This window comes from Macaca mulatta, chromosome 3 (assembly GCF_049350105.2).
Source record: "Macaca mulatta isolate MMU2019108-1 chromosome 3, T2T-MMU8v2.0, whole genome shotgun sequence".
Lineage (NCBI taxonomy): Eukaryota > Metazoa > Chordata > Mammalia > Primates > Cercopithecidae > Macaca > Macaca mulatta.
Window position 1 is genome coordinate 142,915,373 of NC_133408.1, and position 18,113 is coordinate 142,933,485.

At 38.6% G+C, this 18,113-nt stretch overlaps 1 protein-coding gene and 1 long non-coding RNA gene across 5 annotated transcripts in view; one reads left to right on the plus strand and one right to left on the minus strand.

Moving 5' to 3' along the window:
• DNAJC2 (DnaJ heat shock protein family (Hsp40) member C2) overlaps positions 1-18,113 on the minus strand; it is a 33,908-nt gene that overhangs the window by 450 nt on the left and 15,345 nt on the right. For 2 of the 4 annotated variants that reach the window (XM_077994662.1, XM_028844811.2), the window contains exons 5-17: positions 17,810-17,856; positions 17,021-17,162; positions 14,943-15,023; positions 14,055-14,120; positions 13,336-13,427; positions 13,136-13,257; positions 12,062-12,211; positions 6,972-7,060; positions 6,811-6,880; positions 4,031-4,215; positions 3,195-3,295; positions 2,969-3,076; positions 140-294 (exon numbers count right to left, since the gene is read on the minus strand). In XM_077994662.1, coding sequence (XP_077850788.1) covers positions 140-294; positions 2,969-3,076; positions 3,195-3,295; positions 4,031-4,215; positions 6,811-6,880; positions 6,972-7,060; positions 12,062-12,211; positions 13,136-13,257; positions 13,336-13,427; positions 14,055-14,120; positions 14,943-15,023; positions 17,021-17,154 — 1,353 coding nt within the window. In that variant the 5' untranslated portion in view covers positions 17,155-17,162; positions 17,810-17,856. The remainder of the gene's footprint in view (positions 1-139; positions 295-2,968; positions 3,077-3,194; positions 3,296-4,030; positions 4,216-6,810; positions 6,881-6,971; positions 7,061-12,061; positions 12,212-13,135; positions 13,258-13,335; positions 13,428-14,054; positions 14,121-14,942; positions 15,024-17,020; positions 17,163-17,809; positions 17,857-18,113) is intronic. The other 2 variants (NM_001260798.1, XM_077994660.1) reach the window with 1 other exon arrangement.
• Positions 14,337-18,107, plus strand: LOC144339907 (uncharacterized). The gene is made up of 2 exons (XR_013415480.1): positions 14,337-14,468; positions 16,477-18,107. It is a non-coding gene; the product is annotated as an uncharacterized LOC144339907 (long non-coding RNA).

The window sequence follows — 18,113 nt, forward strand, 5'->3', positions numbered from 1 at the left end:
CTAATAATATTGGCCCCATAACTACTGGTGTTGAAATAAGCACTATATTATTAACTACTTAATAGACATAAAATGTGAGCTATATATAACCCACGTTAAATTTAAAATACAACAATCTATAAACTCTTAAGTCTGCAACCTTATATCGTTTCATGCAGTCCTTCTTTGTCCTGCCAGGCACTGCTTCTGCTATTTTTTCCCATCTTTCAGGTGTATTTACTGGGTATGTTTTCAAAGCTTGTTCCAAAAGCTTCTGTTCTTCTGTTGTCCAAGGGGTGAAGTCCGTATATGGACCTGTTTAAGAAAAATTTTTATTTGAAAACTGTCTTGTTCAGAACATGTTCCCAGACATGTCTTGTGGTCCACAAGTGTCCGCTAAGTGCCCATTTCAGTCTGGGATGTGTCATTTTGAAATAAACTTGTAGAGATGAGAGATACATATATCCCTCTGAGTGTTAAGAAGAGAAAAAACTTTAGATGACTCACATCCCAGAAAATAAAATCTCAAAGGCTTTTTAAAACACAAGAGTAAAGATCTGCCTTGTACTGTTTATCTCTTATAAATCAATGTAATATACCCACTAGACTGGAAAAAAGCCATATTTAAATTTATAGTACTGTTGGACTCTCGGGCTCAAAAACACAACCACAATTCATTGAGAGTTCTGATAAATCTACTTCCTTACAGGATAGGTAAAAGAGCTTCCTCACAGTTAAACTTCTGCTGGATAGAAACCCTGGAAACCATTTTTGTTTTACACTGAAGGAAACAAACCTAGCAAAATTAAGCCAAGTGCCCAAGGTACCAGTGCCGAAGAGGCAAGGTGAGATTAGATTGTGTTGTAGTGTGGTGGTCTCTTCACCACATCTGCTAAAATCTTGGGAGCCAATGCTGAACATTTCCAATAACTGCTATTGTGGTTTTTCAACTAAACCTTTAATATTTCAGAAAACATCTAAGATGTGTGTCAGAAACAAATGTATTTCTTAAGGATGTTAAGTATTACACAGTCCACTTGTGTAGGTAAAAGGAGAATGTTAAGTGGCAGAGAGCTGATTTGGTTAAGTCAATGGACTTCTGGCAATTTAGTTATTTCAGACTATGCAGTGACAACACAGACTTAATATTACCAGTACCCTGACTACTACTTGAAACTGCATCCTGTGAGATCTATCACAAAGTTAAGCCTAGAAACCAAAGTTCCTTCCCAATTAAAGAAGGAAAAAAAAAAAACAAACAAAAAACCCCACTACCTATTCAAAACAAAGCAGAGAATTTGTGTAATATTTGAAGGTACCTAAGGTACATAAGAAGCTTTTTTGAAGGTAACTTTTAAGTTCTAGGAAGTCTTGTTGAATTTCCTTATATTGGTTTAAAGCCCTGAATACCATAGATTTTATATCCTCTCTTGGAAAAAAGATGGAAGTGACATGGCAGTATTTCCTGCTGTTTTCCAGTTACTTCACAATACCAAAATAAATTAAATGTACTGTTGCAAAATTCCTATGAGAAATCACTATTCAAAAAATGGTGCCAGGTTGATGTTTAATGGTACAACTGAAGAGGAAGGAGCCTTCCCATTTCCATAAAAGAGGCAAAGATGCTAAAAGACAAAGGACTACTGTCAGTCACTCTTGCCTTCACAGGGTCACCTCTCCTCACAGCAGACTGGACAAGTATCAGGGCCTACTTCCCTCCAACATGGAAACAAGTCCCCTAAGAGCTGAGACTAGTGTGCTAATACCTGTTGTATGGTATTTTGTGGAGATAAAGGCACAGGAGAATAAACCCCTTTAGAAGTGTCCTTCAGGTGTTCTGAAACCCTGCCTTGTTACTTACCTTTATTAAAAGAACTGAAATAATGCCTAACTCAGCCAAACAAGTTACCCCTGATTTTTGCAAACAGTGATCTTCCTCCCCTATATAACACTGAGTCTCATATCTTTTAAGTTGAAATTTTGGGATAATAAACAAGATTAAGAAGATAGGTAAAAGACTGGGACTCTTAGAAGAAACAGCTTATCATGTATAGTCAAGTCTATTAATCCAAAAGCATCTTTCTGCGATTAGTTTAAGAAAGGACTGGTGGCTCACAGAACATCAAGTGAAAGAACTTCTTTCACATAAACTGCTTTCAAACTCATAGCAAGAAAAAAATTTGTATCACATCCCCAGACACAAAGACACACATGAACAAGAGTTTCATTACAGTATACCCACCTATATAATGGGTGTCACACTCACTAATTTTCTATTCAAGACACACTAAATTGACTTCATGACCCAGTGATGGGTCATGATTTGTAATATGAAAAGCACTGGTCTAGGGTAATCAAATTAGAACACCCAATATCAAACCCTAACAGGGTTTTTTTTTTTTTTTTTGAGAGGCTTACTATGTTTCCCAGGCTCGTTTTGAACCCTAACAATTTTTAACTTTATTTTGAAATAATTTTAGAGGAGTAGAAAGAATTGTATACTCTGCCTGCATTCCCCAAATGTGAACATTTTCATGTTTGCTAATTCTTTTTCTCTATATGTACAGACATACTTTGCTCTGAACCATAAGTTACAGACATGATGCCTTTTTATTCCTACTTTGTTTTTCCTTAAACATAAGGACATTTTCTTATATAATTACAGTACATTTCTCAAAATCGAGCAATTATCCCGATAAAATACTATTCTTTTGTCCCAATAATATCCTCTAACACTGATTTGTAAAACCTGGTAAGAAAAACAAACACAGCCCCCTTCTCTAATGGCATCTGAAATGCAAGAACTGTAATTCTCCATTTTTAATGGTGAGGTGAAGTAAATCTTTGCCCTGGAAATGTTTGCTTACAGCTTCCAGTCTGCTAAACATTTTATTTCCCTATCATTCTGAACATAAACACTAAGTCTTGTATATCCAAGCAGCACAGATACATGGCTAGCATTTTCTACTTTTAGAAAAGCAAAATTTACCTTCAAATCGTTCTGAAGGTGCTGCGTTGTCTGCTTGAGGTACCACTCCATGTTCTTTTTTAAACTTATCAAATGCCTTTTTATTTATGTCATCTTTTTGATGAGGGTCTGAGAAATGAAAAACTTTTAATACTTAACAGATCATCTCATTTAATCTTTCATTAAATTGCGTAAGTTATTTTAAAAATAGGTGTTTAAAGTAACAAATGGACTTCTCAAAACTCACCAAGTTTTTGGAGACTCTTTGCTTTGCCAATAACATCTTTGGCAGTTCTTTTGACTCCAGAGGAAGAATGTATGTTCATGTAATTAGCAATAACTTCCCATCTGATAGGATATATTATACCAATAATATAATTTAATAGTATTAAGGAAAAACAAAACAAATACCATTAGATTTTTACTGCAGAAAGGTTATAGTATAGAATGAGCTCAAATTGGTAGTCTAATGATGCTGCTACTATAAATTCCTGTTGCCTGGACTAGGGTTTTTGCTTTTCATATGTTTAAATCAACTATATAATCTTGGTTTTAAGTCCATACATCTTACATATTCTGTGTACAAATCAACATAAATAAAACCACTTATTTGTGTATACTGCCACTTTAACACATTTCTTCAGAAGATCAATCATTCTGAAAACAGCCTCAGTTTCATCTATAGAATTAGGGATGCTGGGTCCCTAGGGCTTTCTTGGGAGTTAAAATCAAGCTCCAGGCTTGAGGTGGGAAGAAACAAACAGCAAGACTGTAAAAGAAAAACTACAGAAAACCTAATCCCCAGCACAAGCCATGACAGAGTAGGCCAACATAAGTCAAGATTTGTCTCATGATCTTCAATTTCCTAAGAAGCTGAAGCATTTTGTCCTATGTGTATGTGCATGTGTACTGGTGTAATGGGTAAGACTGACAGCTTCAAAATGTACCTTTTTCACACTTCTGCTGTGGCACAGAATTTATCTCTGCAAGTTTCTGTGATAACAAGTGCTGCTATTTGGAGTCTGTCTACATTATCTCCAGGCTCCAGTGTGAGTTGAAGAAAAGTTTCATTAAAACCAGTACCTTGAATTTGTTCCAGCAGGGAACAGATTCACAGCTTTAATTAGTAATTGTAAATCATCTTCTGACCAATTTTTACTTCCATTTCCACCTCCACCAGCTGATTTTTCTGTGTTCTTAGATGCTTGTCGCATATGAGCCTCAGCTTCTTCTTTCTCTTTTCTGATTTGCTCATTTATTTCTTCTATCTGCACAAATATCATAAGTCAGGGACTTAAAAGTATATTGCTATTCTACACTCTCTTCCTGGCTAGGGCTTTGTGATCCTCAACTCTTAATGTCATTCTCACTCTGACCCCATACTCCTCTCCAAGGCCAACCCAAAAACAAGTACCAGCTTTTCACTCTGGCTTCTCCTGCTCTGGCTTCCAGTCTGCATAGGTCTGCCTGAGGGACCAAGAACTGCCCACAGCCTGCCTGATCTTCCCAGTACTCACGTCACGTCTTCCATTAGCCTTGGACACTAATTGACAAGTCTGTGGTTCACTGAGTTATTCATCCACAAGGCCATTTCATACCTCTCTTTAAACTCATTCACCCTTTCTGCAGCACCCTTTCTGCAGACAATCTCATTTATTCTCTACAAAAGGTGAAGGCATAGCAAAATGGCCTCTGTTTTATTTTCAAGTTGTACCATTTACATTGTTCCTTCTAGTCTACCTTCAAACATGCACAAGTAAAAAAAGAAAACCTTTATTTGCCTTGTTGCTTCTGTCAGCTGCTATCTTAGAGTCATCTTTGGCTCATTTCTCCCCTTCAATTCCTTAGAACCAGTAAAGTCTCAATAATGCTAACTTTGAAAAGTTTTTTGATTCCCATCATTGCGTTCATAGTGTAGGTTCTTTTTCTTTCTTTTTTTTTTTTTTTTGAGATGGAGTCTCACTCTGTTGCCCAGGCTGGAGTGCAGTGGTGTGATATTGGCTCACTGCAACCTCCGCCTCCCAGGTTCAAGTGATTCTCCTGCCTCAGCCTCCCAAGTAGCTGGGATTACAGGTGCCTGCCACCATGCCCAACTAATTTTTCTATTTTTAGTAGAGATGGGGTTTCCCCACGTTGGCCAGGCTACTCTTGAACTCCTGACCTCAGGGGATCTGCCTGCCTTGGCCTCCCAAAGTGCTGGGATTACAGGCATGAGCTACCATGCCCAGCTCATAATGCAGGTTCTTAAAGTAAGATTCTCACAACTAGTCACATCTATCTGATGCACCTTATCCACAAACGTCAGATTAGTAGTACAATGTTGAATCTTCTGTTAATCAAAGATTTGCAGTAATGGAAACTAGTCAACAAGGTATTAAAAACCTGATAACTGGTTCTACTTTTTCTAACTGATTGTGTTTCCCACTCCTTTTCCCCATAATGTTCTACCTTTTTTCTTTTTTTTTTTTTTTGGTCTGTTTTTTGAGACAAAGTCTCGCTCTGTTGCCCAGGCTGGAGTGCACCAATGTGATCATAGCTCACTGGAGCTGTGGCCTCCCAGGCTCAGGTAATCCTCTAACCTGAGCCTCCTGAGAAGCTGGGACATGACACCATGCCAGTTAATTTTTGTATTTTCAGTAGAGATTTTGTTCATGTTGCCCAGGCTGAACCATACTTTATACTTCTATTTCTATTTGATAGTTTGTGGTATTCTTCTGACCTTCACTTTAACTCTATCCTTCCTTTCAGGCTGGTTCAAACTCTACACCAAGCCTTCCCTGGCCACTAAACTTGTGGCCCTTCCTATCCTACACAACATTTACTATGGGCTCTCCATCTTTTGGTCCTTAAGGTTCTTCTCAGCCTAAGTCCTTTGTGGTGCAATAGCATTAGGCATTTCTCCAAAAGAACCTAGGCACAGTGTTATATATAGTAAGTACTAATACTTGTTGAACTGAATTGAATTTCTGGGCCTGTTTTCTTATCTGTAAAATAAAAGGTATAGACTAGACAGAACAAAGATCTCTTTTGGTTCTAAATGTTATTACCCTATGAAAATACTCAAGGAATAATCAAAACAATTATTTTCTTCTAATGATGATTTTGCAAAAGCTATGATTGTGATAGATACCACAATTCAAACACTAAGCATGGTAAAAACCATACACATTAAATCCAACTTAAATCAACAACAGCACTTACTACATAAAACACAGGCTGGGCGTGGTGGCTCATGCCTATAATCCTTTGGGAGGCCGATGCAGATGAATCACCTGAGGTCAGGAGTTCGAGACCAGCCTGGCCAACACAGCGAAACCCTGTCTCTAGTAAAAATACAAAAATCAGCCGGGCATGGTGGCACACACCTGTAACCCCAGCTGCACTCCAGCCTGGATGACAGAGAGAGACCCCATCTCAAAAACAAAAAACAGGCTGGGCGTGGTGGCTCACACCTGTAATCCCAGCACTTTGAGAGGCTGACACAGGCGGATCATGAAGTCAAGAATTCAAGACCAGCCTGACCAACATGGTGAAACCCCGTCTCTACTAAAAATACAAAAATTAGCCGAGTGTGGTGGTGTGTGCCTGTAATCCCAGCTACTCAGGAGGCTGAGGCAGGAGAATCACTTGAACCCAGGAAGCGGAGGTTGTAGTGAGCTGAGATTGTGCCACTGCTCTCCAGCCTGGGCGACACAGCAAGTCTCAAAACAAAACAAACACACAAAACAACAACAAAAAAACAGTGGGAAACACAGAGAAATCAGATACTGTTTGTACTTGGTGACTTATATATTAGGTAAAGAAACAGGTAAAAGCAGAATTAAATGCTACATATAGGCAGGAGTGATGTGTTCTTCTATTACCTGTTTTTCCAAAGCAGCCTTTCCTACTTCTTTTGTGCATGATGTGAGTGTTTCATTCAAGCACTGTAAGCTAAAGAAAAAAAAAAAAAAAAAAAAAAAGAAGAAATGAAACTTTATCCTAAGCTCAAGTGAAGACTTCAATAGCAGTTCCATAGGTATACCTTGCCAGTTCAAGCCGATCACAAAGTTTTTCCACTTCTTCCATCATTTTAACCCGCTCTGCCTCATTATCAGAAAAATGATTCCAGGTCTAAAAGCACAAACACAAAAATTATATCTACTCACACTCAAAAATACATCCATCAACATAATTACAAAGCATGAGCTCTCAGGAGTTCCTGATGTGAACATACATAATGGCCTTCTGCCCATCCCCAGCTGTACTTCCACGGTACCTCCCAGGGCTCTCCCTGATCACCTAGCAATAAAAGGCATTATATACCAAGTTGGAGGTACATACCAAGGAGAAGCATAACAGAAAAAAGAATGCCTAGGGATGTTATAAAAAGTCAGAATGATTCCTTAGAGAATCACTTAAGGATCAAGAAATTCTTTATGATGACTCAAAATCCCTTTGTTTGGCGGCCTGTTGCAATGTGTGCTGAACTGTAAAATCTGGAAATTTTAAATGTGAAATTAAAAAGATGACTGTGTGTGCTTAGGAACAAGAGGTATTAGCAAAAATTTCAATTAACTAAAGACTGTGCTCGGAATGGAACAGCATGATGCACAAGAAGTAACTGGCGAGTACTTGCCATGCTTTAAGCTGCTGTTGAGACTTATGTCTCCCATTCCTCACTTCTCCTTGCTTCCTTAATCCATGCAATCTGCCTCTCACTAAGGTTCCAGTGCTTCTATTACTATTCACTCTTCCCTAGGCTTCCAAAAGCACTACTGATTTTCTTCCTACCTGCCTGGTCACTCCTTCTCAGGCTGCTTTTCCTCTATCAGTACCTTATGTACTGGTGTTTTGCCAGAGTCCCAGCCTCCACTCTCCTCACTCTATACCCTCTCCCAGGGTGATCTTCTATATCTGCAGAGTTTCTAGTGCTATCAAGATGTGGAAGAGTCTGTGATAATCCTGTTCTTGAACTTACACACTCAATCATGTGCCGAGTTATCTCCATTTGAGTGTCCCAACAAGCTCAACACACCCTAAACTGAAATCATTTTTGCCAAGTCTTTTCCTCCTCCTTTGTTTTCTACTTCCCTGAATGCTACCAGCGTCATCCATCCAGTATTCCGTGCAATAAACCAAGGCATATAAAGATCTCACTCCTCCTGTTACCTCCCACACACAATCAATCCCAACAGGCAATAGCCTAGTCTACTTCCTGAATCTCTCTCCCTTTCATCTACCTTTTTCCATCCCTATCATCTCTGAGTTCAGGCCACAATACTCTCTCACCTGGATTGTGGCAAAAGACTCCTAAATTAGTCTCTCTGCCTCTAGTCTTCTCAGCACCCTGACCAAAACCAACTCAGGATCGGAGTAAGCTCTTTAGCAAGACGTATAAAGCCCTTTAAGACCAGGCTCCTCCTTACCTCCTCAGGTGCCCCTGATTCATTAAATCTCATTTCTCTGGATCTCTGCATTCTCAATACTCCATCTGTCTTATCCTTAATCCTGTGTACATACTGCTTCACCTGGCTAAATCCTACTAGATGCAGAATGCCTTCCTTGACTACCTTTTTGGTACCTTCTCATCCTAATACCTACCTTGAAGTGTTAGAATAGCTTGTTTACTTTTCATCACTAATCAGTAGACTCCTTGAAAGAACTGTGCAATCATTACATTCACATCAATTACAACTGCTTGGTACATAGTAAATGCTCATCAGATATGGATTTACGATAATCTGATGAGTATTTACTCTGAATGAATAAATTATGTGAGAAAGGAGCAAGAAAACAAAGTTTCCAAATGGCAGGACTTTTATTTATGCATAATCTCTAAGAACTATTCAAGCTTTATTTCCTGATTGGCCTTTTAAGGTTCTTGCTGAATGTGCCAAGCACTACATGTGAATTATCTCATTTAATCTTCACAACTCTGTGACTAGGTATCATTTCAACTATAGAAGAGGTGAGGAAAGTGAGGCACAAAAGTGTTGAGGTAATCTCCTGAGGGTCCCACAGCTAGTAAGAGGTAAGCAGAGAATAGCCTCAAACCCAGGTGGCTTGCCCTGAGCCCATGCTCTTTACCACTTTGATAACACTGCATCCTTCTGAAAACAATCTTCTATACAGTGGAATCTGAGAAAAATATATATGTTTTCAAATTTGGATTTTCTTTTTCCTTATTAAAATGCCTAAAGAAACAAGTGCTTATATTTTTATTAAGCCTCTTTCAATGTCAGCTGATGGGGCAAGTTAATTTCAATTGTATTATTATCTGAAGATTTAGGATAGCATATATTAGACCATACATGTCTACAGCCTTCTAGATAGTCACATAAAAGATAATTTTTCTATACATATTACACATTTACATACTTGCTAGATTCAACTACAATGGACAATGGTATAGTACACAATATTCTTTGTGTGGCAATCTCTATTATAGCTTGGAATTCCACCAATTTATTCATTCAATGTTGTTTAGTAAGGAACAGTACTGTCCTGTGACTTTACCAGCTTAAAATATAAGAATTAGCTCTTGGTCAAAATTATACTTAAAAACTTATGGGGTTTTTGGTAAATACTTTCTAGTGGAAACTGTATTTGAATGAAAACTGCCAGTACTCACTCAAATGATACCATTTTAGATAAAATTGAAAGCTTTTAGAACTTTAAAAACAAGTTAAAACTTTTAAAAAAACTTTCTAAGCTAAAAATTAATTTTACACCAATAGGAAGCAACAACCTAAAACCAAATTGTGGCACCTTCTCAGAAAAATGATCTGGTTTCTCCAACAAATCAGTGGCAATGGTGTGAGGTGGGGAGAAGTGGTGATACAGAGGTGTTACAGAACTAGAGGGTCTTAAGAACAACCAGGAGACACAACAACTGAAGTATTTATATTGTATTGACCTTATTTGGGTCCTAATTTGAATACACCAACTATAAAAAGACATTGCTGAGGCTGGGTGTGGTGGATCATGCCTGTAATCCCAGCACTTTGGGAGGTCGAGGTGGGTGGATCATGGGGTCAGGAGTTTTACACCAGCCTGGCCAATACGGTGAAACCCTGTCTTGACTAAAAATACAAAAATTGGCCGGGAATGGTGGCAGGTGCCTGTAGTCTCAGCTACTCAGGAGGCTGAGGCAGAAGAATCGCTTGAACCCGGGAGGCAGAGCTTGCAGTGACCTGAGCTCACGCTATTGCACTCCAGTCTGGGTGACAGAGCAAGACTCCAGCTCAAAAAAAAAAAAAAAAAAAGACATGGCTGAGATAACTGAAGATATGAATATAGACACAGTTTCAGAATATATATATATATTTTTTTTGAGACAGAGTCTTGCTCTGTCGCCCAGGCTGGAGTGCAGTGGCATGATGTCTGCTCACTGCAAGCTCCGCCTCCCGCGTTCACGCCTTTCTCCTGCCTCAGCCTCCCGAGTAGCTGGGACTATAGGTGCCTGCCACCATGCCCAGCTAATTTTTTGGATTTTTAGTACAGACGGGTTTTCACTATGTTAGCCAGGATGGTCTCGATTTCCTGACCTTGTGATCCACTAACCTCGGCCTCCCAAAGTGCTGGGACAGTTTCAGAATATTAACTTTTTTTTTGGTTTGATAATGGTAAGATGATTATGTTTAGAAAAAAACTATCAGGGTTGAAAACTGAAATATGTAAGGTGAAATTTAGAAAAAGTTAAAAACACACTGAGATAAAATTAAACCTGTTTAGTTGTAGTGGTCTGTTCGTTTGTTTTTTTTGAGAAGGAGTCTAACTCTGTCTCCCAGGCGGGAGTGCAGTGGCGCAATCTCGGCTCACTGCAATTTCCGCCTCCAGGTTCAGGCAGTTCTCCTGCCTCAGCCTCCCGAGTAGCTGGGACTACAGGCACATGCCATTGGGCCTGGCTAATTTTTGTATTTTTAGTGGGGATGGGGTTTCACCATGTTGGCCAGACTGGTCTTAAACAACTGACCTCAAGTGATCTGCTCGCCTTGGCCTCCCAAAGTGCTGGGGTTACAGGCATGAGCCACCACGACCAGACTCGTTTAGTTATAATTGCATAGTAAAGAAAAGAAATACATTTATGCTTGGACAAGTGCAGCGGCTCATGCCTATAATCCTAGCATTTTGGGAGTCCAAGGTGGGTGGATCACTTGAGGCCAAGAGTTCGAGACCAGCCTGGCCAACATGACGAAACCCCTCTCTACTAAAAATACAAAAATTAGCTGGGAGTGGTGCTGTGCACCTGTAATCCCAGCTACTTGGGTGGCCAAGGCATGAGAATGGCTTGAACTGGGGAGGTGGAGGTTGCAGTGAGCCGAGATGGCACCACTGCACTCCAGCCTGGGTGACTGAGTGAGACTCTGCCTCAACAACAACAACAACAACAACAACAACAACAACTAACAACAACAACAACTTAATTAAAAATTGTTCTTTTGGCTGGGCGCAGGTGGCTCACGCCTGTAATCCCAACACTTTGGGAGGCTGAGATGGGTGGATCACGAGGTTAGGAGTTCAAGACCAGCCTGGCCAACACAGTGAAACCCCGTCTCAACTGAAAATACAAAAAATTAGCTGGGCATGGTGGCGGGTGCCTGTAATCCCATCTACTCAGGGGGCCGAAGCAGGAGAGTTGCTTGAACCCAGGAGGTGGAGGTTGCAGTGAGCCGAAATCATGCCATTGCACTCCAGCCAGGTGACAGTGCGAGACGCCATCTCAAATAAATAAATAAAAATATATTTTTTTTCAAGAAATATTTTGGTCAGGCGCAGTGGCTCATGCCTGTAGTCCCAGCACTTTGGGAGGCTGAGGTGGGGAGATCACTTGAGGTCAGCAGTACGAGACCAGCTTGGCCAACATAGCGAAACCCTGTCTCTACTAAAAATACAAAAAATTAGCTGGGCGTGGTGGCACACGCCTGTAATCCCAGCTACTTGGAAGCTGAGGTGGGAGAATTGCTGGAACCTTGGAAGGGGAGGTTGCAGTGAGCCAAGATCACGCCACTGCACTCCAGTCTGGGCAACAGAGTAAGACTCGTCTAAAAAAAAAAACGAAAAAGAGAACTGTTTTTTGATTAATCAGCAACTTGATTTACTTGTGCCTAGTGTTTGTTCAGTCTGACATACCTTGCATGAGTTTCGAAGTTTTTGCCTTTCCTTCTTAATGGCTTTTTTCTGGAGATCTTTTTCCTTCTTTGCCAACAATGCTTGCTGTCTAACTTCCTCCTCTTCTTTCTCCTTAGCTAACCGAGCAGCTTCTAATTCAGCTTGCCTTTGCTTTAAAAAAAGGGAGTAAAATCATTTTAATAAAGTAAAATTCCTAAATGCTTTATATTTTTTAAAATTTAAACTTTTAATAAATTATATTAGGGAAAAAGGCAACATAAACTTATTGAAAACTGAAGGATGAACTGGGAAAGGCAGCTGGTAAAGATCCATAGACATTTATTAGAAAATGTAAAATTAACATTAGAAATAAACATAATATTAAAGGAACGTATGACACCCTTTTTTTGCTCAATAAAAATTTGCTGGTAAGGAAGATCTCTCTCAATTATACCAACTTGTCATGATTCATTCACAGTAGCACCCAATTCTCTGCTTTCAAATTATAGTTTTTTAAAAAAATAGATGTGAAGAATAAAGATGTATTTTTTAAATTTTTTATTATACTTTTTAAGTTCTAGGGTACATGTGCACAACATGCAGGTTTGTTACATATGTATACATGTGCCATGTTGGTGTGCTGCACCCATTAACTCGTTATTTACATTAGGTATATCCCCTAATGCTATCCCTTCCCCCTCCACCCACCCGACAGGCCCCAGTGTGTGATGTTCCCCTTCCTGTGTCCAAGTGTTCTCATTGTTCAATTCGCACCTATGAGTAAGAACATGAGGTGTTTGGTTTTCTGTTCTTGTGATAGTTTGCTGAGAATGATGGTTTCCAGCTCCATCCATGTCCCTACAAAGGACATGAACTCATCCTTTTTTATGGCTGCATAGTATTCCATGGTGTGTATGTGCCACATTTTCTTAATCCATTCTATCATTGATGAACATTGGGGTTGGTTCCAAGTCTTTGCTACTGTGAATAGTGCCGCAATAAACATACGTGTGCATGTGTCTTTATAGCAGCATGATTTATAATCTAAAGATTTCATAAACATTTAAAGTCCACCTTCATTAAATGTTGTCTTACTTTTTCTTTAGCTTCTTGCTCCTTCCGTTTAGCTTCTGCTTTTGCTTTCTTTTCTGCTTCTTTCTTGGCTTTTTCTTCTTCCTTGAACTTTTTTATCCTTGGATCACAGCTATATGCATTGTCTACCAAAAGAAAAAGTTGATCTCATTTTGAATTTCTAACATTTGGGGGACTGAAAAAAAAAAATTAATTATACTTACCAACTAATGTTCTTATTCTGTTCATTTCTTCTTTTTTTCTTTGTGCTCTTGTTGCTCTGTTCTGCTTTTCAATCCATCTCCTCTCATCACGACTATAAAACAGAAAATACTGGAAACAAACTACTGCTTATAGATACTGTGACTGGAAAATGTAATATTTTATAAAATATTAATATGTAAATAACATCCTAGAAGGTTAAAATGCTGTGTCATTACTAACATTAAACAATGACTTATATTGGCCAGGCTGGTCTCGAATTCCTGACCTCAGGTGATTCACCTGCCTCAGCCTCCCAAAGTGCTAGGATTACAGGCATGAGCCAGCAGGCCTGGACTAAACATTGGTTCTATTTAATATTAATTCTGGTTATTTTTTGGGCATTCATGTCAAAAGCATTTCTGCACACATACAAAAAACAAACAAACAAACAAACAAAACCTAATAAAACCTAGGTTAAGCAACCAGAAGAAAAAGATTTTGCTGAACTGCGCTGACGTTATATTCCCTGGCAATTTCTTAAGCATATCCTAACCAATTATTGATCTGGGCCCACCTAGTTTAACTTGTGAGAAAGGATTTCAAAATATTAAAAAATTGTTTAAAAAAGATGTACAAAGAGAAAAATTTGAAAGAAAATTTATGTGACATAGTTTTACATCATCACAAATACCAGAGAACCAAATAAACACCTTCCATTATTAATGATTTGCATACATACCATTCCGCTTTTTCTTTTTCTTCTTCATCTAAATAAGAAAATTCTCTCCAAGAATCAAAATTATACCTAATATAGACAGAAATAATTTACAATCAAGAAAGAACAAATGAAAAAAATTCCTTTTAATGCAAATGGATGAATTTGTTTTAATAGATACCTTTCTTCTCTTCTAGTATTAAACTAAGGTCAAATCTTTCTCCTTTTTAAATGACGTTGCATTTGGTATGAAAATCTAAAATGCACGCATCACTCCATAATCAAAACCACACTTCCCTGCTGTCTCTTCTTTGTTAGGTTTTTTGCTTGACCAAGACCTATTTTTAAATTTTCCTTGCCTTTCAGTTTCGCCAGTCTGTCAAGTCTGAAGGTAACCCTAGTAGTGGTTATCTCATCTCCAGTTTGTATCCTCTGAAGGTAAAAGCAATTACAACTGATAGAACTAAATCTTATTATTTTTGTTCTACATGATTTTGTTTTTGTATTTACTAGGCATTTGATGAGAAAATGTAGCGCATATAAAATGGCCACTAACTATTGTGTTTATTAAAAATTAGTGAATTAGTTACAGAGACATATAGCACTGTCTCCTTCCTCATGAACTCAAGTACTTTTAGTATTAACTAAATAAAAATGTACTGATTTTTATTCAAATGACTCCCCAATTTTCCTGTTTTACTACTGTCATGTGCTTGATATCTAGAAATCTCATTAATAGAAAACAGGCTGAAAATCTTAAAAGCCTAAATATCACAAAGGTAACAGAGTGCTTTTGTTCAGTGAAGGTTCTGCAATTTGCCCATCTCAATTAATTTATAAACAATCAAGTACTTATTGAATACTTTTCTTTTTAAAAGATGACAGCATCATACAAACAGTATATTCACTTACCAGAAAGAATAAAATATATCTACATCTTCAAATGATGAATTCATATCACCAAGTTTAGGAACATTTTTTTTATTTGACCATCTGAAATATCAAAGGAAATATTCTTAAAATTCTTCAAAAATTATGTACAAAAGTTCAACAAACAATTTATTAAAAACAACAGTTTTAACTAATCCCTCTGATTTCCCTTCCCTACAAACTCTACAACTCGAAGATGTCGCTGGAAAGTCAGCAGTGGGGTATGAAACAACACAGGCGTGTGAAAAGTGAGGCCAGACATGGACTGGGGAGAGGAGAGAAACATGGGACAGCCTTCTAATCACAGGTTACCTTCAGTTCTATAAAGTACAATGCCATAGCAGCTGCTAGTCAGGCTAGGAAAAATGGCAGCTAGCTCCTTTTGCCAAGCTCCTGTCCCTAAATAGGCAGCACAACAACAGCCTGTAGGCCTAGCCCTTTAAAAGTGTTAATAGTCACAGATGGAAGTAATTTCTACCCCATCACCACCACCACCTTCCCCTTAGAGCCAGATTTCTTGGCGCAGCACTTCATCGATCACTGCTGAAAAGGATCCTGAGGCTGCTACTGATCCACGTTTTCTACTCTGTGAAATCATTACACAGAAAAATATACTACTCCTTTTTACCACCTCAGCACTGTTATAAAACAAATGTGGCCAGGCGCAGTGGCTCGCGCCTGTAATCCCAGCACTTTGGGAGGCTGAGGCCAGCGGATCACCTGAGGTCAGGAGTTTGAGACCAGTCTGGCCAATACGGTGAAACCCTGTCTCTACTAAAAATAGACAAATTAGTGGTGGCAGATTCCTATAATCCCAGCTACTCAGGGGGCTGAGGCAGGAGAATTGCTTGAACCTGGGAGGCAGAGGTTGCGGTAAGCCAAAATCGTGCCACTGCACTCCAGCCTTGGCAACAGAGCAAGACCCTGTCTCAAAATAAACAAGGAAAAAAACAAAAACAAAAACAAAAAATAAACGTGAAATCCAAGGGAGAGAAGATGGCGGAAATACTAGGCGGCGCCAAACTGCTAACCGAAGTGGTTCTCAAATTTGGCTGCACAGTAGAATCACCTGGGAGCCTTAAAAATCCCCACAGGAATTCAAACCAATAAATCAGAATCTTTCCAGGGGGAACGCAGGCATCAGGAGTTCTTCCTGTTCTCCAGGTAATTCCAATGTGCAGCTAAGATGTGCTTTAAGGGAACCTGCCAACGCAGATGGAAAAAAAAGATGTAAAATAATATTGGTACACACTATTTTAAAACAAACTTTAATGAAATATGTATGCTTTAATCATAAATATAAATAATGTTTTGTCAAAGAAGCCTTATGATAATCAGATGATCAAATAAAGAACAAAGGCTTTTCTCAACAATGAGTCAGAGTAGTATACCCATTCATAAAGAGGAAATCAAAGAATAGAAAATTACTGTCACCTAAGTGTAAGAATCACACTATAAAAGTCAGATACTGTTATTTCTCTCAAAGTAAATTTTTTTTTTTTTTTTTTTTTTTGAGATGGAGTCTCACTCAGCCACCCAGGTTGGAGTGTACTGGCACGATCTCGGCTCACTGCAACCACCGTCTCCTGGGTTCAAGCGAAACACCTGTCTCAGCCTCCGAAGGAGCTGGGATTACAGGCATACACCTCCACGGCCGGCTAATTTTTGTATTTTAGTAGAGACGGGGTTTCACCAAGTTGGCCAGGCTGGTCTTGAACTCCTGCTCTCAGGTGATCTGTCTACCTCGGCCTTCCAAAGTGCTGGGATTACACGTATGAGCCACTGTACCCAGCCCAAGTAAATTTAAAAGAGAAACCTCCCATAAATTGAACAGAAATTTTACTATGAAAATGTAGAACTTCTGTTTAGAAAGCAATATAAATGAGAACAATAAGTTCACCAGAAGGGCTCAATATTGCAGAGAAGGAGGAGGAGGAGGAAGAGACAGTGGAAATAATCTATAAATGAAACTATTATCAGAGGGAAAAAAACAGAAACCTGGAAGACTACAAGAAACAAGCCAACAGGGCACTACGATCAAAAGGGATGCCTTAACTCACCTGGAATTCCTTTCAAACACTGGGGAAAACACTTCGAAGAAATTATCCTTTGCTTCACTTTTAGAAGGAACTGAGTTATCAAAAGTAGGATCTACACTGTTAAATGCTCGTCTTTTCACTGGATCAGATAACATTTCATAAGCTGAGAAAAAAATTGTTAAGATCATATCACCATAACTTTACCTATTTTTTTCTTCAAGAAAACAAATATTTCCCTCCTTAAAACATAAAAGTCATTAATTTTCATATTTGAAAATTTTGTTTGCAGGTTGGGGAGGATTTAATTTAGGTAACAACAGCTTTAGCACTACTGGATATAACTGGACTTAACTCTTTCTTTAATTATTTTTCTAGTAGACAAGTGACAAAACAATATCACCCACCCTTCAAGAGAACAGATGACTCTGGGGAAAAAGAAATAGCTAGTAAGTTAACTGTTAGATCCCAAAGTTGTAAAAGATCGAAGGATCTTAGGCTTCTGGAGCACTGTGTAAGAGAGCTGGCAAAGAGTAAATTTGAACGGTGTGCATACAACTGTTTAAAAATTAGCATCAAAATGTAAAATCACATTTAAGGAAACATTTGGAAATGGTGGCAACCTATATTAATTTGCTTAGTGATGTGGTATGTAAATAGCAGTAAGTAACTGTAGGGTCTGTACTAGGATATAATCAACTTCTTGATTTAAACTAGGCTAGCAAAACATCTGAGGAACAGTTTAGTCCCATAAAGCATCTGAAACGAAAAAAAAAAAATCTTAGTATTCTCATCATTAAATAGAACACTTACATGAATTAACTGTAGGATGAGCTTCTGATAAGAATCACCTGGGGATCCTGTTAAAATGCAGATTTTAATCAGTAGGTTTGGGGCAGGGCCTGAGACTGCATTTCTAATAAGCTGCCAGGTGTTGCTGATGCTGCTGGCTGGGGAAACCTCACTTTGTGTAGTGAGGCTCTGGGGTGATGATTAGAAATAACTTGATATAACTGAAATGTTTCAAAATGTCAAAGGATAGTTGAATGAACTACAGTATGCATAAGAAACCCAATCCCAGCAATTAATAAATAACAATTACTAGTAGAAATTCCTG